Here is a 23,139-nt window from a genome sequence, read left to right as displayed (position 1 = left end):
AGGGTTCAAGAGACCTAGGAACAGAGGAGACTCTTTTCTTAAGGGGAAAAAAAGCTGGTTGTGGTAGCACACATAAAAAATTGCTGAAGAGGCAGAGACCAGAGGATCAGGAGTTTGAAGCCAGCCTGGTGTACACATTAAAAAGAAGAGAAGAGAAGAGAAAAGATAAGATCAAAGGAGAGGTAACACCCACTCTCGGAGTAGAACAGAAAGAAAGCATGAAGAGTCAGGACCATGGCCCCTCTAGCCTCATATATAACAATAGTTACCTTGTTTTTTTGGCCTCACTACTCTTTCATCTCTCCTAGCTCATCTCTCTCCCTTTCTCTCTTTTTCTCTTATGTATCACATGACTAAACCAATATTTTTCCTTCTACCTATTTGCTTGCCTTCACTGTGTGATTAAAAACCTTCTCAGGGGCTAAAGAGATGGCTTAGTGGTTAAGCACTTGCCTGTGAAGCCTAAGGACCCCAGTTCGAGGCTCGATTTCCCAGGACCCACGTTAGCTGGATATACAAGGGTCTGCATGCGTCTTAGAGTTCGTTTGCAGTGGCTGGAGACCCTGGTGCATCCTCCCTCCCTCCCTCCCTCCCCCTCCCCCTTCCCCCCTCACTCTCTCTGCTTCTTTCGTTGTCACTCCCAAATAAATAAAAAAAATTAAAAAAAAAAAAAACCTCACTCAGATACTGCCAGGGTTGTGTAATTAAGCAGGAAGAAAACTGCTTTCTACAGTGTAACTATAAGTCTACCAAATAACCATTGAAAGAAAATTATTCTGTGTTTGTTAACATGGATTCAAATGATTTGATTGATTTATAAATTTACCACTGTTTGTGCAGTGTATTTTTATACATGCTTAGTGAATGCTTAATAATGATAATTTTTTTTCAAGGTAGGGTCTTACTCTAGCTCAGAGCTGACCTGGAATTCACTGTGTAGTCTCATGGTGGCCTTGAACTCATGGTGATTCTCCTACCTGATTCCTGAGTGCTGGGACTAAAGCCATGTGTGATCATGATTTTTTTAATACTGACTTTCTCTAGCCCTTCTTTGGATTTCAGAGGGAAGATTGGAGGCACTTTCATCTAAGAAAGCTTTCTCCTGCTCCCTGCTTGCCCTTTCATCTCCTATGGGGTAGCTTTTGTTTGCTGTCCTGTTCCCTCCACTCTCTTGCTGATCTCTTGCAATCTGGCCTCAACTGTACCAAAATCACAGGGACTTCATGATTATCAGTCCATCCAGTTCACACATACACACCAAAAAGAAACTTTTTATTAGGAATTTTTAAGCTTATTAGAATACTTTTTTGTTTGTTTTTGTTTTTTTTTTTTTTCAAGGTAGAGTCTCACTCTAGTCCAGGCTGACCTGGAACTCACTATGTAGTCTCAGGGTGGCCTCGAACTCACAGCAATCCTCCTACCTATGCCACCCAAGTGCTGGGATTAAAGGCGTGCGCCACCACGTCCAACTGGAATACATTTTTTTGACATTCAGGTTTTTCTGTAATAGCTATTACTAGATATGTGTATGCTAAAAAGGAAGCATTATGCTCCCTTTACAAAAGAATAAATATTTTTATTTCCTATTCACAGTACTTGAACTTGTTAATATATCTTTTCAGAATAGAAGTGATTGTGTTTTCCTTGGAAGTGTTCCTCACAGTGAGGTGACATTGATAAAGCATTAAGGAAGACAGGAGAGAAGGACATTTACCTTGAATCCCACAGCCACAAAGGCTGTGCTTTGTGCCATAGCTCTAGAAGGAAGGACGGAGTTAACAAAGAACGAGTGCTCATTGGGGAGCGCCCTCTGTGCTAGAGTAGTTATTGCCACACAGAATTCCCTGGGACGAGGTCTCAGCAGTGTGATCTTCCAGTTACTGATGAGAAAATCCAAAAGTCAAAATGTGACTTTTAGAATGAAAGCACATTTTTCATGACCTAGATCTGTTTTTTTTAAAGTCACACTTTAGAGATATTGATAAATTGGTATAAGATTAAAAGGATACTTACTTCTCTATAATATTCTGTAGGCTACTGGTACTCAAGTCTTTCTTAGCAAGTATACCTTTTGGGCTTCAAACTCTGGTTTTACATTACTAAAGGCAAAATAATAACAAGAAGGTTCCCCTTGGTAATCTATAGATTGGCTTTGTAACTTATCATTTTAAGGTTTATTTGTGTGCTATTGTGGAAATAGTTTTAGGTTTTCAAAAGGCCAGTTTAAAACTGGAAATTAGACTGGTTTTCCACTTTTAATAATACTTACCAATTTCCTCAGTGAGAGATGTTAAAATGAAATCACATACTTAAAGTTGGGATTAAATTTTGTTTTGGTAGGTGTTTGTATATGTTCTGAACATACATACATACACACACACACACACACACACACATATATATTTTTTTTTAGATGTAAAAACTAGTATCCCCAAATAGAAACCTAAATCTGACCAAAAAACAATCCACTGGTCTGTGCACCAGGATACAAATCATAAACCAAGTCAGGCATGGGCAACTGTGCAAACAAGGACAAGCGTGAAGGCTTGTTGGTTGACACACACACAGGCTGAGGATATCTGAAGTGCACTTCTTAGAGGTAGCTAGAGACGGGAGCTGACAAAGGAATTTAATTTTTTACGGTTATACGTTTTTAACCTTTCCCTCCCAGTGGGCACAATATAAAATTTCCTCAGAAATTACATAATCTTCATTACCATACTCATGGGAATGATGAAGCTAATATATGACATGCTTCGTTTTAAAAGTCAAGGGTATTTTCTTAACCTCTTGATTGCACAGGACCACGTGGTGACTGTGGTCATGGTATCAGCTTCTGCTCTTGGAATTCACATGTAGTGTCTCATTTCCTGTTCCTGTTTTGAGCCTGTCTCCTGGGAATACATTGAAGTATTACTTGAACTAGTGAAGTTTTCAAGCTTGTGTGGCCCATCTTAACTAGATCTCCTGCTTGTTCTCTCCCATGTACAAAATGATCATCCAAAAAAACTTGTACAGGGCTGGAGGGATGGCTTAGTGGATAAGGCGCTTGCCTGAAAAGCCAAAGGACCCAGGTTCAAGTCCCCAGGACCCACATTAGCCAGATACACAAGAGGACACATGCATCTGGAGTTCATTTGCAGTGGCTAGAAGTCCTGGCGTGCTCATTCTCACTTTTGTTGTCACTGTCTCTCTAACAAATAAATTTTTTAAAAACTATTTTAAAAAACTTTTACATACATCATAAAAAAATATGTCACCAACCAGGGGTCAACTTCTCATTGTAATTTAACAAAATTATGAGTGTGACCCTTGGGCCATATTTCCAGAACAGTTATCACAGGGCACTCTCAAGTCAGCTTCCTTTTTTATTCCCATACCTTCAGTTCATTGTTCAAGCACTCATTTCTCATTTCTCATCTGTGAGGGTGTCCTCAATTGCACTTCCTTTTCTTTATATGAACTTAGTTTGAAATTTTTCATTCAGAGAAGCAAGCAACCTTAATAGAAGTAAGTCCTCTGGAACAGTTATTTACTTGATAAAATACAGGTACTCCAGGGGCCATGTTGTAGTATATCATTTACTGAAAAGTCACTTTCTTTAAAAGTGAATTCACCAGCATTCCAGATCTTGGCCTCTCTGTGTGTCTTGTGTCTTCATTAGCTCTCTCCTTTCCCTCCAAAGAGGCTCTAATCATGTTCATCTTAAAACAACAAATGGATCAACCTTTTCCATATGACCACCACTTCTTGGTCTTGACTTCCTTCTACTCCAGAAAACTCTGAGTGTTGGGCTGGAGAGATGGCTTAGCGGTTAAGCACTTGCCTGTGAAGCCTAAGAACCCTGGTTCGAGGTTTGGTTCCCCAGGTCCCACGTTAGCCAGATGCACAAGGGGGCGCACGCATCTGGAGTTCGTTTGCAGAGGCTGGAAGCCCTGGCGCGCCCATTCTCCCTCTCTCCCTCTACCTGTCTTTCTCTCTGTGTCTGTCGCTCTCAAATAAAAATAAATAAATTAATTAAAAAAAAAAAAACTCTGAGTGTTTGCCAGCTGCCCTACTTCTCAAGAGTCTGTTTGCATCCTAACTTTGAAATCTTTTTTTAAAAAAAATATTTTATTTAAGCTTATTTATTTGAGAGAGAGAGAAAATGGGCATGCCAAGGCCTCCAGCCACTGCAAATGAACCCCAGATGCTTGTGCCCCCTTGTGCATCTGGCTTACATGGGTCCTGGGGAATTGAACCTGGGTCCTTTGGCTTTGCAGGCAAGTGCCTTAACCGCTAAGCTATCTCTCTAGCCCCTAACTTTGAAATCTTTTATTCTCACCTCTACTGAAATGTTTTTCTCTGAGGTTACTGGCAATCAAGAGAAACATTCAGGAGTAGAAATAGTCTAATGTCCGTGTATCACATGTTATTTTGGGTTCCCTGTCCTACTTGAAACTCACATCTGCTCTTCACATTTGTGTAGTACTTCACAGCGTACAAAACTTGCATGTGTTTTCTAGTCCTCTGAGGCCCATGAGGAGACATTACCATTGTTCATACTTAGAAGTTGGTGCTAATTGAAGTTGATGAGTTAGCCAGTTACATTATTATTTATGGCAGAACTGGGGCTAACTGTATGTTAAAGATGATATCATTGTAGAACTGTTTTGGGATTCTGTTCATTTTTAATCTTTGGGTTTGTATTAGTGAGTTGTGACCATAGAAAAGCCAGTGCCTATAGTGTGGCTTTTTTATGAGTAGTAGTAATTGTTAGTTGTAGAGCCTACTCTTTGAGTGAAACCAAGCATCAGGAACCTAATTTACCCCTCAAGTTGTGCCTAGGGTTCTTTTATCAGAAAAGATAACTTGGGTTTATAAATTTACATCTTCTCACTCCTATTTTAATTTATGATTTTTTTCTACAGAGAAAATGAATTTCAAGTGTAAAGGTGATACCTAATTGAATAAATATGCAAGATCAATTCTGAAATTACTTTAGTTTTTCTGACCCTTATTCTGACTTACTGAATAAACCAAGAGAGGTTAGGCATTTTTTAATTAAAAAAAAAATAGTGCTTCAAAAATCCAAATTTTTTGAATGCTAATATGACAGTTCTGATTTGGAAGCATTTTGGATTTTAGATTTCAAATTAGAGATGTTTAACTAGTAAAGAGTATTTTTAGAAATCCAGAAAAAGCAGAATACATACTATTTCTGCCCCTATTCATTCTGATGAGGGAAACTGGACTTGTATCAGTAATGATACTTCTTGGTAGAACTAGTGGAACTATCAAATCAGCCTTGGGGAGCACAAGCACCTGACCTCCTGTGATGCATTGAGGGCACATTGTCACATGTAGCATCCTCTTCACAAGATTGAACTTGTATTTGATTTTTGCATTTTATCTGAATTAATAATTCGACTGAAACCTGTAATAAATCATATTCATATTCATAAATCAGAATCACATTCACTGATTGTATTTTCTTTTACTTGTAATGGGCCAACTTTTAAAACTTATTCTCACAATTCATTCATCTGTTACGTCTCTCTTTTCAAGCCTCAGTACTGAAGGTCTTAAACAAAGCTACATATATATATAAAATCAGTTTGGCAGCAGGGTGAGAAACAGCATTTGTCTTTGTACCAGCTTGAAGAAAGAGCCTTGCCAGGACCCAGTCATGCAGTTACAATCTTGACCTCTTTTCTGATGCTGGGAACATACATACAGCAGCACCTCCCATGTGTTTTCTTGTCCCATTGGCTGTCCATTCACTTCCCATCTGTTTTGCAGTCTTAAAGGAACAGAAGGGGCCCTCTCCTTATAAATCTGTCTTTGCAGGTGATAAATGATGGCCTATCTATCTCTTTAGGGCTGCCTGGGTGGCTTCTCTTTTCTTAAAATGCTTCAACTTTCCTTCTAACACAATTCAGAGTAAAATGTACTTTTAAGAATAGGAGGAAAATAGAAATGAAAAGCATAAAAGCATATTTAATTGTTTAGAACAAAATATTTGACTGACCTTATTAGTCATTTCAATAACCAACACCAATATTTTTCTAAGCTGTTATATTTAGGTTTTCCCATCGAGACTAAAGATACATATTTATGTTGACAAAGTATATTTTAGCTGTGGCAAGAGTGGGGGCATAAAGCAACATATTATTAATGAGCTAGTGTATCAGGGAACTTGAAACTTATCATATGAGCTGATATAATTTGGAGCAATTATATGTTGGATATAAAATGAGTCACAGTACACAGTTGTAATCTTATGATAGATTCTATTTAGCTTTTCCTAAAAGAAGATGGTCATGAATCCCATAAAAGTTTATTATTTGTAACTTCCTTCCTCAAAATAAATGTTACATATACTTTAAATGGTGGGAGTTTTAAAATTTTTTTTTTTAAGAATTAGGCATAATTACAAGGCATGGGAATGCCAGTTTGTAATCCCAGCACTTGGGAAGCTGAGGCAGGAGGAGTGCATTGTGTTCCAAGCCAGCCTGGACTACATAACATGGCCTTGTCTGACAGAAAAGGAAGGAAGGAAAGGAGAGAGAGAAAAGGAGGAAAAAATGAAGGGGAGGGAGGGAAAGGACAGAAAAAGAAGGAAGAAAGGGAGGGAGGGAGGGAGGGAGCATAAATAAAAATATATTCTCCCATGCTAAAATTATTCCCAGGTTAAAGGTGACAAATATTGTTACCTTCAGCTCTGTCACCAGATACCTTGGTTAAGTGAAGACATTCAATGGAAGAAAAGAGAAAATCTGGACAAAAGAGATACAGTGAGCTGGGTGTGGTGGCACATGCCTTTAATCCCAGCACTTGGGAGGCAGAGGTAGGAGGATTGCCATGAGTTCAAGGCCACCCTGAGATGACAGAGTTAATTCCAAGTCAGCCTGGACCAGAGTGAGACCCTACCTCGAAAAACCAAAAAAAAAAAAAAAAAAGATACAGTGAAACTTGGAATAGGTCTTGTAAACCCCAGAATATCCTCCAGAAAGGGCTTGCGTCTTGCTGGATGTAGCGTGGTGCTCCATGATCGTGAAGCCACCAAACCACCACATGTGGTGGCTGCTTAGGAGAAGCTTAAGTACATCTGTCCTCACGCCTGAGGAATGGCTCATTGATCCTCATCATGGACAAGTTAGATGACAAAATAAATCAAAGGACCATGTGCATCAACAGTCCTGTGGCTCTTCATTTTGTTAACACTTCAGTTTAGCCTGATAACATAGGCAGGCCTAGGAAAATTGAAATGATGAAGCCCAAATATGTGGTTATTTAGTCAGGTTTTTCACCTATGGGGATTGACATGCATCTGGAGTGATTACTGCACTTTTTTTGTTAAATAAGTCTGATCCATAATCATTAATAATTGGCTGACCTAAAATTAGTGTTACTATTCAATTAAGAAAGTTTCAGTGGCTAACAAGTAATATTCTGAATTTTGGGCCATTCCATGTTAACCCATGCTGAAATCTTACAGACTTCAAGGTACATAGAAATTATTTGAATAGGTGTTGGTGATATTAGTCCTTATAGGGATGCTTGTCTTGTCTTAAAGGAGTTTGTTCTTATTTTTAATATTTTTATTCATTTGAGAGAGACAAAAAAGAAGACAGAGAGAGCGAGTTGGTACGCCAAGGCCTCCTGCCCCTGCAAATGAACTCCAGATGCATGTGCCACTGTGTGTATCTGGCTTTATGTGGATACTGGGGAATCAAACCCAACCATCAGGCTTTGCAAGCAAGCACCTTTAGCTACTGAGCCATCTCTCCAGCCTGCACCCCCCCCTTTTTTAAGTCTTAACAAGCTTAGCTTATTCAAAGTTACTCTTGAGGAGCTCTGTATTTAGCAAACTTAAGTTGAACAGTTCTCACAAACAGTATCATTTATGGTCATAAAATAGCACATTGCTAAATGTTATCTTTAGTCCCTGAATTAAGGCTTGGTTAGGTCAGATCGTTGACAATAAATACTCGTGGACATCTATTTTAACTTTGATCATTTAATATCATTTCCCCTTTTTCAAATTCCTTATCTCTTCATATCTTAGATATCTTTAGTATAGGTTTCTGAAGGGCACTTACATAGTATAATTGTCCAATAAAAGCAGACCTTTCCAGAAGCAGCCTGCACTGCATAATAAGAGGGTTCTTTTAATGTTCAACACCATGGAGAACAGCTTTGTACAGCAGAATCTTACCGACAGCATGTCTTAAAGGCTGGCAAAAAGTGCTTATGCAGCATGTTCTGAGATGGTGGCTGAGATGCTTTGGATCTCTGCATGTATCAATGGTTTGCTTAAAGTGAGCCACTCTAGTAAATTTTCAGCCTATTTCTTCAAAAACATCAGAAGTTAATAAAGGGTGATTTCAGTGCATGTGGTAGTGTTTTGTGTGTGGTTCTTTGTTCCTGTTCTAAACTGTTATTAACCGCAGAAGTGAACCTTCTCCCAGGTTTGGCCTTTTGGCATTCACAGTGTATTCAAAACCTAATTACAGATTAGTCTGTATTTGAGGCTTTTAGAGCAAGTATCAGAAGACTGAAAAAGAAAATGAGAGTAGCAGTATTATTTCATGTGGAGATAAAGAAACCCAAAATGTGAATGGGTACCAAGTCATCTGAAAGGAAGAAAAAAGTGAGGGAACTTCATTCACTGAGACTGGTGCTTTATGAGTTGGGATTATGGGAATATTCATGACTCAATCAAAGAGCACAATGAATTGATGTTTGAAATAGCTCATCTTTTAAGTAAACATTGGATAAATGGGAAGTAGACTCCGTATTCCCTCATATAGAATTGTGTAACAGAAGTAGTTAAGCTCTTCCTAAGTAAATTTAGTTTATCGTGTATGCCACAAATTTCATGAATTCTCATTATAAATATTTAATTCAAATGCGTGATAGAAAATAGAGTTTGCTTTGTAATTAGGCTGATCTGTGCTCATAGTCTTGATTTTTACCAGAATATATGTTATTTTATATAAGATTAATACAAAAAAAGAGTAATAAATGAATAGGTTTGAAAGAATAGCATTTTCTTTGTTATATAGCCTCCGAATATGGCTGCAGATCTAGTGTGTTTCTGAGCCCAAGGACTGTAGATGGGGCTAGCACTTAGGTGACTATGTCCTCGTCTTTGGTAGCTGAGTGAATCAGAAGGCATTGTCACATCTGAAATCATTCCAAAAGTAGCAGACATCCCACAGACTGATGAGAGTGAGCAAGGGAGGCTTCTAAGGAACAGGGCATGGTCTGGGTGCTATTTTACTCCATCCAGTGTTTTTATAGGTGAAAGAAGGCTGAAGACAGGACTTGAAAAAAATTTTTTTTATTTTAAAAGGCTGCATCTTGACAACTATTCTTTCTTCTTGTGTCATTTACTTCCTTTCTTTCTCTTCTCACCCCACCCACCCCATGACTTCCTAGTAACTTACTAAAGTGCTCTTTGTGTCATTCTGGGGCTCTCAAGCAAAGTGGTAGAAACATCCTGATTTTCTTTCTTTATTTTTTTATTTTCAAGGTAGGATCTAACTCTAGCTCCTGGAATTCACTATGTAGCCTCGGGGTGGTGGGATCCTCCTACTTCTGCCTCCTGGGTGCTGGGATTAAAGGTGTGTGCCACCACACCTGGCTTATATCCTGATATTCTAATTTTTTTTTAAATAAAAGCATAGCTCCTTAGAGGCAGTTTACGTTTTTGTTCTTTGATTTTCATATTAAATAACTCTTATGTGTTCATTTAGCAAATAAATACTGTTTAACTCTTAATTTTAGAAGGATGTGATTTTTATTTGATATTACAGAAGACTTTACCTTATTTATACACCTTCTCAGAGTGGCTGTTGGTATGTTTTAATACAAATAGCTCTTGCTTTGGCTAGTCTCTTGTGAATGACACTACTGTCCCAACACCTTCAGATAGTCTGTCCCACTGAAGAGGAGGAGGTCATTAACAGGGAAAAGGTCAGATAGCTGGTCCTGCAGCTGTGTAATTGCATTCAAATCATTGCTCAAATAAAATTGGATTTCTTTTTTACTCTTCATGTGGTATAGCTTTCCAAAATAGAAACATTTCTCGGAGAAGTGATTGAGGAGTTGCTGAGGCTATCAGCACCTCCAAGGTCTCCGTGTGATGTGCTTTAAAGACCCCATGTCCACAGTGCTGCTAAACAACACAGAAAACACTCTCCTACCCTCTCTTTAAGATACTACCCGTACCCAGAATGCAGCTGAACAACCTAGAAATCAAACACTGTCCTACCCTCTCCGTTGTAAAGGATTCTTTAGCTGATGGACTTTACTTATGGATGGAGTTGTTTTAAAACTAAGATTGAACTGGAGAGATAGCTTAGCAATTAAGGCACCTGGTCTGCAAAGCCAAAGGACCCAGGTTTGTCTTCCAAGTCCCACATAAGCCAGATGCACATGGTGGCGCATGTGTGTGGAGTTCCTTTGCACTGGCTAGAGGCCCTGGTGTGCCCATTCTCACTCGCTCTCTCTCTGTCTCATCATAAATAAAAATAAAATCTTTTTTAAAAACTAAGATTATGGCCTCATTTGGAAAAGGAAATATATAGTTTCACTATTATTTAAGAAATGAAAGCCGGCATGGTGGTGCATGCCTTTATTCCCTGCACTTGGGAAGCAAAGGAAGGAGGATCGCTGTGAGTTTGAGGCCACCCTGGACTACATAGTGAATTCCAGAATTCCAGGCCAGCCTGAGCTACAGTGAGATCCTACCTCCAAAAACTTAAAAAAAAAAAAAAGAAAAGAAATGAAATGAAATGAAAGGCAGAGCTGGGGAGATAGCTTAGCAGTTAAGGCACTTCCCTTTGAAGACTAAGGACCCAGTTTTGATTCCCCAGTACTCACATACGCCAGATGCACATGGAGGAACATGCATCAGGAGTTTGTTTGCAGTGGCTAGAAGCCCTGGAATGCCCATATTCTCCCCCTACCATAAAAAAATAAATATAAATAAAATATTTTTAAAACTAAAAAGAAATGGAAGGCAGCCTTCCAGAAAAGTAAGTCAATCCTCTAAGATAAGGGTTGGAATTATCTTCTCTAGTTTCATTTCTATAGAAAGAGGTAATACTACTCTTGTGATAATGATTATGTTTTCTCAATAAAAGTTTGATCAAAAAATAGGGCTTTATTCCCCTCATATTTTTATTATCAAACTTAATCTAATACCAAAAATTAGAATTAAAAGTGCTAAATTACCAGAAAAAAAAAGACTATGAAAATATCATGTTCTTTGCCATGTAACCAAAGCAGACTTTGTTGAATTCTTACAGTGCTAATAAGAATAATAAAAGGGGGCTGGAGAGATGGCTTAGCGGTTAAGCACTTGCCTGTGAAGCCTAAGGACCCGCATTCAAAGGTTGATTCCCCAGGACCCATGTTAGCCAGATGCACAAGGGGACGCACGCATCTGGAGTTCATTTGCAGTGGCTGGAGGCCCTGGCACACCCATTTTCTCCCTCCCTCTCCTTCCCTCCCTCCCTCTCTCTCTCTCTGCCTCTCTCTCTCTCTCACTCTCAAGTAAATAAATAAAAATGAACAAAAAATTTAAAGAATAATAAAAGGATCCATACGAAGGTCCTACTTAATAAAAAGTAAATAAATAAAGAGAACACCAAAAAAAAAAAAAAAACCAGAATAATAAAAGGACAGGTCTTCCTTTTATTGGGTACTCATCATGGATGCTTGCTTTTTAAAGCAGGAGCTAGAGAGGTAACTCAGTGATTAAAGGAGCTTGCTTGCAAGGCCTCCTGGCTCTGAGTTCAATTCCCCAGCACCCACCAAAAGCTACTTGTGGGCCAGACTTGTGTACAATAGCAAGAGGCCGCTTAAAGAAGGTGGATACAGGCAACAACCCTGACCTCCACATGCACACCCTTACACACATACTCATGTCAGATGCACAATATTTACTTTTAATTTTAAAAGACATAATGTTGAACTTTGGAGGCATCTTAGATGATCCCCTTATGGGTAGACAGTAGAATGTCAAATTTGCTTTTAGACTGTCAGCTTTGAACTACTGAGCTCATGACAATTAGTAATTCCCCCTAACATGTTAAATTGTGTTAACAAGGGGGAAAGAGAGGCAAAAGTATCTATTATGCTTAGTGTACCCTACATTTTAAAGTATGAGGTACATGATTAAGTCAACAGCAATGGATAGATTTTGACTTTTCCACTTTTAATACAAGATTAATATGGACTGTGAATTGTTTACATATGTGAAAGAAATGTACATCTTACAAAGAGAAACAAGAGCTTTTATTTGGAAGGTAATAAAATGAAAAAGTAAAAATGGGGCTTGGGAGATGGCTGAGCACATAAGGCGCTTGCCTATGAAACCTAACAACCCAGAGTTTGATTCCCAGAAGCCATATAAAGCCAGATGCACAAAATGGCACATGCAATAGCTAGAGGTCCTGACATGCCCATTCTTTCTCCCTTTCCTTCTTCCCTTTTCCTCCCTTTCCCCTTCCCTCCTTCCTTCCCTCCCTCCCTCCCCTTTCTCTCTCTGATTGCAAATAAATAAATATATTTTTAAAGTAAAAATCAAGTAATATAAATCTACCTTCAGTGGCTCTAATATTTCTAATGCCCCCCACATTCATGCCTGGGAAGGCATTTTTATGTGGTTTTTAAAAGTATTATTACCTTCCCTATTTATTGCAAATACTTCTCTCCATTTAATATTCTCATTTTGAAATGTGGGTGGAAGCATACCTGCACTGTGGCTATATTGGTGGATCTTTGCTCTACACCTTCTCCCATGACTGTATGCTTCAAGGTCCTTTCCCAGACCAAGGCGAAGTAAATACCCACCTTTTTATTTTTTGAGATGGGGGTTTACAACGTAGTCCAGGCTAGCCTTGAACTTATAGTCATCTTGCCTCAGTCTTCCAAGTTCTAGAATTACAGTCATGTGCCACCATGCCTGGCTACTCTTGTCATGCCTAAAAATAGTTTCCTTATTTTCTTGGCAGTGCTTCAGAAAATAGACCAGAATAATTCTGTTCATAGTTATCCATGTGTCTGTACATGTAGTTTTCCATGTGGGGGTTCATTTCTTAACAGCTGTCCAGAGGGACATCTTCCTCTTCCAAAAAGTAGCCCCATGCCACCATGTTGGCCCATGTATACATAGTTGGATCTCAGGTTACAATGTGGTGAGAATAATTTTCTTCCTAATCAAATACAGAAATTTTCCAGGCTGTTTAGTAAGTAATTATCACCATTGATTTGTAATGCTTTTGAAACATAAATTTATTTTTATTTACTCTTTTATCTCCATAGAGAAAGTTAGAGAAATTCAAGAAAAACTTGATGCTTTCATTGAAGCTCTTCATCAGGAGAAGTAAATTGCAGTGAGTAAAAAGTAAGTAAACCATACTTCACTGGTACTGAGTGTGAGGTTTATCTGTTAAACTGTTCTTAATAGTTTTAAAAAGTTGTCCAGCTTGCTTTCTTGTAGTATTAATAGTTTCAGTGACATGATCCATTGAAACCAGCTTCAAATGGATAATGAACTTCTGAATACCTTGATGACTTCCACCTAAACTGAAAATGTTCTTGGGAGCTCATTTTGGACAAAGCCAAGATGAATAAAGACCTGAGATACTTACATAATAATTTATGACATTCAGGTTACTCCTTTTCTTCACTGAAAAGCGCAAGTGACCTGAAGTGCCATGATTTATCCCTCATGTTCAGTCAGTGAGCAGTCCTTACTTGGCTGCACTACACAGTTTAATTGTCCTCATTCTGCTCTTATTTAGAAACATTTACAGCAGCATTTGGCCCATTTAAAATCCCTTGTATGGCTTTAGATTTTGTAACTGTAAATATGTGGACCTGTCTTATCCTTTAGCCTAGCATTGTATATGTGTTGCTAATAAAATATATTTTTAAGGATTTCCCTTAGTATATAGCCAGTTATTATTACTGAAGAATTACTATAGTGAGTCACGTTATTTATTTATTTATGCAAACATTCATTTGCAAGGGGAGAGAGAGAATGAGCACACTATGGCCTCTTCCTCCTGCAGATGAACTCCAAATATATGGGCCACTTTGTACATCTGGCTTTACGTGTCTATTTGAGAATCTAACCCAGGCCATCAGGCTTTGCAAGCAAGCACCTTAATCACTTAATTACAGCCCTAGTCATCCACTTTTATTGAGGAAGTTTAGATAATAAGTGATATGTTTAAGACATTATCATTTATTTAAATATTTTCTCACTGGAAGAACTTTTTGAACTGGAAGTGCTAGAAATGTGAAGGTTCCCTCCCTGGCCGCACTTAGTTCACTTTAGTAAAGGTCCTTAATGCCAAATACCATACACTTCTCCATCACAGCGGAAGTTTGCTTGAGAAAGCAAGCTGGCCACAATGGCAGGGCCCAGATTGTACATTATTACTAGCATTCCACCGGCAAGTGATTGGGGGAAAAGAAGTTAGAAAACCCTAGAAGAAAGCTGTTTTATTTGTTTCTTTGAAACACAGATACTTAAAACTGTACAAAAAATGTAATTACCTTTTAAATGCAGTTATCTTCAACTCAAGCCAAAATTGATGATGTTTTTATAAATATCAATATAGTTTCTACATCTTCAGTGTATAAAAATTTATTTTAGTACCATGAAGCATTCCAGTATCATCCTAGTGGAACTTTAATAGTTGCTACCAGAGTTAAACATTTTTATTACCCTCTTGATTCAGATCTTCTCTTTAGCCCTGGGTGCACATGACTTTTTTTTTTTTTTTTTTACTTTTGAGGTAGGGTCTTGCTCTAGCCCATGCTGACCTGGAATTTACTATGTAGTCCCAGGATGGCCTCAAGCTCTCAGCAATCCTCCTACCTCCACCTCCCAAGTGCTGTGATTAAAGGTACGCCACCATGCCCAGCAACGTTTTTGTTTATAGGCCTTTGGAGGAAAAAAAAAATTCATGAATGCTGTTAAAAATATAAGCTGTGTTAGTGGGGGTAATTAAATGAGGAAATCCAAACCAGTCAATATCTTAACTTATATAATAGTGTTATGCCTCCAGTGTAGCTACTCATTACAAGATTTGTAGTGGCCATTACTGCCTGGACACTCCTTTTTTCTGCTAGTGTCAATCCCAAGAGCAGGTCCCACTGGCTGTAGTGATGTTTGCGTGCAAAAAGGCCCTGGCCATAGGGAAAACATCCCAGTTTTTCTTGAGGAATGCCTGTGGAGTCCCTGCCCCACCCTATGTCTTTGTGGACTCTTGCTAAGTGTCTGAATTGGACAGGTGGAGTAAATCTGGCAGATGAGGGCCTTGCTTGAGTCTGACGTCTTATTACCAGCCATCTGAAGCAATAGCTTCTCAGCTGTGATTTTAGCATGTGGCGTTCCTCTTCTCTTCAAGATAGTTTCTTGTAATTACAGTGCTAATATTTGCTGATGTAGTTTACACCTAACACAGCCATATACGGAGTCTTCTCTACCAAAAAATTAATGTAAGCTCTTTCTATAAAGAATGAATTCTAAGCTGGGCATAGTGGTGCACACCCTTAATCCCAGCAGAGGTAGGAGGATCGCCATGAGTTCAAGGCCACCCTGAGACTACAGAGTGAATTCCAGGTCAGCCTGGACTAGAGCAAGACCCTACCTCACAAAAAAAAAAAAAAAGTGAATTCAAGGCTGGGGATTGGCTCCAGGATAAAGCACTTTCTGCTCAAGCCTGAGGACCAGAGTCTGATCACCAAACCCCACATAAAAACCCAGAAGCTGCAGTGGGCTTGTGGGCTTCTGTAATCCCCGCACACTGACAGCATGATGGGAAGTGGAGACAGGAGCTATCCCAGAAGCTCACAGAGAGGGCAGAAAAGAACGACAGCGAGACTCAGAGAGAGAACCCCTGCCTCAAGAACTGACTCCCTGAAGTTGCTGTCTAGCCCCCATGCACACCATGGCATGTATGTGCCTGCTTTCACACCTGACCACCCACACACACCCGGAGAATCAAATTCTGATACTTGTATTCATATATTATGTCTGATAAGATGATGCTAATAGGGGCTGGAGAGATGGCTTAGTGGTTAAGCGCTTGCCTGTGAAGGCTAAGGATCCCAGTTCGAGGCTCGGTTCCCCAGGTCCCACGTTAGCCAGATGCACAAGGGGGCGCACGCGTCTGGAGTTCGTTTGCAGAGGCTGGAAGCCCTGGCGTGCCCATTCTCTCTCCTTCTATCTATCTTTCTCCCTGTGTCTGTCACTCTCAAATAAATAAATAAATAATGAACAAAAAAAAAAATTTTTAAAAAGATGATGCTAATATTTTATGGTAGGTGATATTCTAAATGATTTAAATATAGTTAAGGTTTAATTTTATAGCATGATCATGATATAATAATTTGTTTAGAAATTTTGCATTTCTTGACACATCTGAGTTTATCAAATTAATTCATTTTTACAGAATCCTGATCATAAAATAATCGCCTCTGCATACATCGGAAGAAAGAAAACTTTGGAGTCTTTTTGTCCTGCCTCTTTTTCTTCTGTTCTACCTTTGTAAATGCAAAATAAAGTGATAGGGTAAAGAGAATTGATGTGTGTTACAGGCGCTACAACCCTCAGCTGCCTTGTGACTGGAGGAACACTGAAAATAGCATTAACATTCTCTCATCCAACTCAACTGCCATATTGGTAAAACATAATTGGCATTGCGTTAGGTTTAGTTCTAGAAGAAACTTGCTGTGTCGTTGTCTTGTTTGTGGTGGCACTAATGAAACTCATCATGGATGTTCTATCAGTTTCTTTTCCAGAAACATATTGCTTGTTGATTTGGAATAAAACATGCTGATTTTGTTTAAGGTATCAGTTGTGTATAGACTGATGGCACCCGATGTAAGTAAGCATCTGTACTGCAGTGTTCTACACCCAGGAACCACGTAAGTGTGCTGTCAGTTTGTATCCCTGTGAAAGAAAACGGGTTAGCTGTAGAGCCCTACAGGCCAGTTAACTGGGCCCTGCCAGCTCAGTGTGCACTCACCGAAGAAGCTTCGGCCCTTCTTTCCTTGCATCCGAAGCGGCTTCCCTTCAGTTGCTGTTTGACACTCTATCCATTTGAAAGGGTTCTCTTTTGAATAGTGTGTGCTTTAAGTTAGACTTTCTGATAGCAGTAGGGTAATTGTCAGAGTCACTGAATCGTGTACAGGATGGAGAAGATTGAGCGTAAACAGTTGCCTAATTTCATTTAGAACACTGCCAGCCCTCTTGAACCAGACATCAGGAAAACACTGTCTTCGTACAGTGTCTATTTGGGATGAAGGGGTTTGCTGGGTTGAAAGCCATGGCCTCAAACATGGGAGGCAGCGCTCTACCACAGAACTACACCACAGCCACATACCACTTCAAATAGAAACTACTCCAACAATTGCATTGATGTTGGCCATCCCCACTTGACTGAAAATTGAAAGAAAATTAACAGTTTAATTAGTTGTAGTTTAGTTATAATACCTTCACAATATGTATTTTGCATAAAGTTGTTTTATTACTTAAAGGCTTTTAAAGCAAACAGATATGCAGTTTTTTATATAACGTGTCTTTCCCACTTGTTTTATTAAGGCTTTATTGTGCTAGTAAAAATGTCCACTGTGTGAGTTCATGTTTTCCACTTAATTTTATGGTGGTTTTCTTGTTTCTTGTTTTTGGTACCAGTTCCCTGTCCACCACTGCTCCAGTTTTAGGTTTTGGGTTGGTTTGGTGTTATTTCTTTTTTTCTTTTTTGAATGCTAATACCCTATTTATTGTGATCCCTCAAAATCTGACTCTATATTAGGTTAGAGAATGTCACAAAACATTTCAGAAACTGGGAATTCAGTAATATTTAATTTAAACTGTCTCATAAGAAAAGTAAGTTCCTCCAGTTGTGGTGGTACATGCCAGTAGGAGATTGCTGACAAGGCAGAGCAGGAGAATCAGAAAAGTAGGTGAGGGCTCAGCAGCTAGTAGGCAGTGTACATTGGTATCTGGTAAACAAGTATGTGAGGGCCGTTGAGTCTCTTGGGTCTAGGGACAGTGGTGAAAAAGACACCATAGAGTTCTGTTTTGCCCACAAAGGTTAGGATGTGGCCTCAGTGGTTGAATTCCACTACCCAGGCTGGCAGTATATAAGCTCCTCACTGATGCAGCCCTATAGCCCCCATGAACTTTTTTCTTTTTTACAGTAGAGAAACATTCATTACAAATATACATCTATCTATTTCTAAAGAAAAAAGGGAAATAGAACCACACTGGTTTGTGTGAGCTGTACATTGATTGACAACTCGTGCCCTCAGCCATGGCTGGTGTTGGGATAGTAATTTTATCACGCCCCTTTGTGTGATTTTTTTAAGGCAGAGGAGAACCCTTACTTTCGGGAGGAGATCAGTACTGTAGGTATCAAAGTATGTGATTGCCTTGGCACAGTGGACAGCACGTCAGCCTCCCTGAACTAAGTGGTAACATGTATTTCTAAAGCCCCATCATTTCGATCCCTAGGGGTGGTTTTTTTGTTTTCTTTTTTTAGCTGCTCTCATACTAAGCATGTTTTTTTCTCTCCCTTCCCTTGAAAGCTAGGTATTTATTAAATTCAGATGTCATAGAAAGAAAAAAATAAATTCAGTCTCAACAGTAAACCCTGTGTGTTGGTGTCTATAGTTCAAAAACTAGGAAAGATTCAAATTTAAAAATAATCTCAACTAAGCAGAGTGGCACACACCTTTAATTCCAGCACTCAGGAGGCAAAGGTAGGAGAATTTCTGTGAGCTCAAAGCCACCCTGAGATTATATAATGAATCAGTGAGACCCTACCTCAAAATAATAATAATAATTTAAAAAATCTCAGAGATTTACTATGCAGAAATGAAAGTCTCACTGGACAAAGAACTGTTTATTTTCATGCCAGAATTTTCAAAGAATGGAGCAAATGAAGCTCTGAAGAACTGAATAATTTTAAATGATAATACACAAAATTAACTGGTCAGGATATTAGCTATAAAGGTCAGTGTGTGCACAAAACACACCACAGAGGGGCAAGTGGTGTGAAGCGTGTGCTGCTTTCCATCCAAATAGCTAACAGCCTTTCCGGTCCTCTGGTTCCTTTCTCTTTGTTGTAGCACCATTTCCAACCATGATTTTTTTTTTTTTTGTTTATTTATTTGAGAGCAACAGACAGAGAAAGAGACAGATAGAGGAAGAGAGAATGGGTGCACCAGGGCCTCCAGCCACTGCAAACGAACTCCAGACGTGTGCGCCCCCTTGTGCATCGGGCTAACATGGGTCCTGGGGAGTCAAGCCTCAAACCAGGGTCCTTAGGCTTCACAGGCAAGTGCTTAAACCACTAAGCCATCTCTCCATCCCCCAACCATTATTCTAATGTAATCCTTCCCACAAATTATTTAGTGACCAAATGCAAAGAATAGTGAACACTGCAGAGTGTGGTGCCCCTAACCTAACGGTTTAGGAATGTCACGTGTAAGATACTGGTGGCAGTGATTGTAATTCCAGTCCTGGAGAGGCGAAGGCAGGAGGACTATGAATTCGAGGCCAGCTTGGGCTACATAGTGACACACTATCTGAAAAGAATAAAATAAAAAATTGAAAATGTAGGTTTAAAGGACAAATTTCTTTAGTAGAAATCATTTTGTATTTATTTATTTTCGATGTATTTATCTGAGAAAAGAAACATGGTATTTTTTTCTTTCCAGTCAGTAAAATCATGATGATGGCTTTTATGTTAGTTCTCTAAGCTGGTATATGTTATACTTTCATATACTTTAGCAGTGTGGAAATATGCTTACCTTCTACATGATCATGGCTTTGTGATGTTTAAATATTTTAAACTTACTTTGTTTTCACTTGTGTACTGTGAATGAACTTTGTATTATTTTTAAAACCTTACACTAAATGTAAATGTTGCTACAACTTACATTTGGCCTGTGCTTGATCTAAAGTCATTTGTGTAAATGAGTAATTAAAAGATATTTAAATGCCATTATAATTCTGTTATTGGAGAGAGGATCTTTTATATGTTCCTTGTTTTGATGAGGGAGATAAAGAAGCCTGTGTTCCTGGGATCATGAATTGACCTCAAAATACAGCTAAATTCATGCTCTATCAAACTTGAGTGTGGCTCTTCTCATACTTTGCATTTCCCCATTGGAATCCACAAAATGCTTTTGTTTCTATCTTGACACTTGTCAAAACATTCTGTTATTTTCTTTGGTGAAATATATGAAAAGTTTTTAAAATTCACTGCCATGGCCTTCACTGTCGACCATCCAGTTAAAAATTCCAGTGTGCATTTCTCTGTGGCTGCCAGAACTTTGCTCGCAAGTGACACTGACCAAGTAATTGGTTAGATGTGGAAAGTACAGTGTCAAGGCACACTTGACTGAAGCCAAGACTAGGAGAAGCTCCAAAACTGTGATTGCTGCAATAAGTACTGCACAGTACTCTAGAAAGTTATGTTAATTCAAATTTTCATCCTTTAATTCAGGTTCAAAATATTTTATCAAAAAACTGAAGAATCTGGGCTGGAGAAACAGCTTAGTGGTTAAGGTGCTTGCCTGCAAAGCCAAAGGACCCAGGTTCGATTCCTCAGGACACACGTAAGCCAGATGAACAAGGTGGCACATGTATCTGAAGTTTGCAATGGCTGGAGGCCCTGGTGCACCCATTCTCGCATTCTGTCTCTCAAATAATTTTTTTTTTAAAAAAAAGAATCTACTTACTGAAAACTTAGTAGATAATGTGTTTTAACATATTTAGTTGAAGAGTTAATACAGTTATGTGCATGTAGATAATAGTTATATCACTAAACATTTTACCTTTTTTTGCGGGGTGGGGGGTCAGTTTGAGGTAGGGTCTCTCTCTAGCCCAGGCTGACCTGGAATGCACTTTGTAGTCCCAGGCTGGCTTCAAGCTCAGTGCCTCCCAAGTACTGAGATTAAAGGTATACACCACCAGCCCCTGGCCACTAAACATTTTAAAATAATCACCCAATTTGTGGTAACTAAGATGATCATATGTCCTACACAAAATTAGAATAAGTGGACAGATACAGAGAACTCAGGGACTAAAACAGCTACAAAAGTCATTAGGGGTTAACAAGGAAGACTGTTCAATTTAGGTGATCATTAACCTGAAGACAGTTTATAAGACCAAGTAAGAAAACCCTGTGTCCTAGTCATCCACTTAAGTCTATCCTAAAATGGCAGTTACTGTATTCAAAGTTGAGTGTGACTGGATGTGGTGGCACATGCCTATAATCTCAGCACTCAGAAGGTGGACACAGGAGAACGATTAATTCAAGTCCATCCTAAGCTCCATGAGACCCTGGGAAAAGAAAAAATTGAGGATCTGTGCATGATCCCCCTTCAAGAGATTTCGAGGTTCATTTGGGGTTAAATCATTGATTAGATAATGGAGTACTAGTTTTTACATTTTTTTATGTGCTTAAATCAGAGTTCTTTTTAACTTTTATTGACAATTTCCATAATTATAGACAATAAACCATGATAATTCCCTCCCTCATCTCACTTCCCCTTCGCAGCTCTACTCTCCCATCCTATCTCCTCCCCCTCTCAGTCTCTATGTCATGATCTTTTCTTCCTTCTGTTTATGTAATCTCTAAATCAGAGTTCTTTATGATAGAGAATCATTGTTGCTGGAGTGTTTTTATGATTAATATTTGTTGAGTTGTAAACTGGTCCCTAGCCAAGTATTTGAAGGTCCTGTTTAGGTAGTGTCAGGCATTGCAAGGTCATGGATATCCAGGCCTTTTTGTGTCTGGAGGAGCACGTCATAAGGAGTCCTACCCTTCCTTTGGCTCTTATATTTTTCCTGCCACCTCTTCTGCAATGGACCCTGAGCCTTGGAAGGTGTGATAAAGTTTGATCAGTTCTGAGCACTCCCCTTTCTCTCTCCTCAGAACTATGCTACCTTTTGAGTTATCCCATAGGTCAGTGCCATCTGAAAAGAGAAGCTTTTCTAAACAAAAGTGAGAGTAGCATTAATATGTGGGTATAAGCAGTAAGAGAAATGCTTACCAGGCAGTTTGGTGAGTTTAATATATGTATTTAGCCAGATACCAGCAGGCGTTACACCCCTAGGGCTCATGAATTTCCCCCTCATAGGTTTTTGATATCAGGCATGTGTTCCCTCCCATGGAGCATGCTGCCAGTTCATTTAGAGAGCGGTTGGTTCCCCTGTAACAGACATGCCACTGCTGCACCTGTTGGCTCATTTGGCCTGGCTGATCAAACTTTAGGCTTGCAGTGTCCACTGTTCTTTATCTTCACTGATGACTTCTGTCCTATAGAGCTGCATGCAGCATAGCTTTTTCCAGTTTTATATCTAGTCTACAGGGAGAAGGTGTTCAGCTCAGTTCCAGCTTGGTTTCTCAGTGACCTTGCAGCCCAAAACATGTGGAGTCTTCAGCAATAGAGTCTTACCATCTATTTGTGGTGAGAAACCAAGAACCTTGGCAATGGCTTATAATGTTTTGGGGGCATCAGGGACCTCCTTGGCCAACAACTCACTAGAAGGTATCCCATCCCTGGCACTGAAAATGTTCTAGTAATAATTTATGGCTTTTGGGTGCACCATTGTCCAAAAAAGTAGGTTACCATATGGCTTATTCATATACTCTCTTAGATTTTGATTAACCCTCCTCCACCCTTCCTTTACATAATCTCTAAATCAGAGTTCTTTATGATAGAGAATCATTGTTGCTGGAGTGTTCTTATGATTAATATTTGTTGAGTTGTAAACTGGTCCCTAGCCAAGTATTTGAGAAGTTGCAAACTTGAAAGGCTAGAGGCATTGCTGGAAACCCAATCATCCCACAGTGATGCTGGCCACAGCCTCCCACAGCTCAAGACAGGTTTTCTGGCTGTAGGTTAGAATCCACATTACACTCCTAACCTTTATGGAAGAAGATCCATTCTGATGCTTATTTCTTTCTTTTTTAAAAAAAAATTTATTTATTAGAAAAAGACAGACAGAATGGGTGTGCTGGGACATCTTGCCACTGCAAACAAACTCCAGACGCATGAGCTTGTGCATCTGGCTAACGTGGGTACTGGGGAATCTAACCTGGGTCC

The 23,139-nt window shown here is 39.2% G+C and overlaps 1 protein-coding gene across 4 annotated transcripts in view; it reads left to right on the top strand.

Moving 5' to 3' along the window:
* Opa1 (OPA1 mitochondrial dynamin like GTPase) overlaps positions 1 to 16,867 on the top strand; it is a 79,855-nt gene extending 62,988 nt beyond the window's left edge. For all 4 annotated transcript variants that reach the window (XM_004654249.2, XM_004654254.3, XM_004654250.2 and 1 more), the window contains 2 exons: positions 13,321 to 13,402; positions 16,467 to 16,867. In XM_004654249.2, the coding sequence (XP_004654306.1) occupies positions 13,321 to 13,385 (65 nt within the window). In that variant the 3' untranslated portion in view covers positions 13,386 to 13,402; positions 16,467 to 16,867. The remainder of the gene's footprint in view (positions 1 to 13,320; positions 13,403 to 16,466) is intronic.
* The last annotated feature ends 6,272 nt before the right edge of the window (positions 16,868 to 23,139 follow it).

This window comes from Jaculus jaculus, chromosome 5, assembly GCF_020740685.1.
Source record: "Jaculus jaculus isolate mJacJac1 chromosome 5, mJacJac1.mat.Y.cur, whole genome shotgun sequence".
Lineage (NCBI taxonomy): Eukaryota > Metazoa > Chordata > Mammalia > Rodentia > Dipodidae > Jaculus > Jaculus jaculus.
This window is presented reverse-complemented; position numbering and strand designations above follow the sequence as displayed.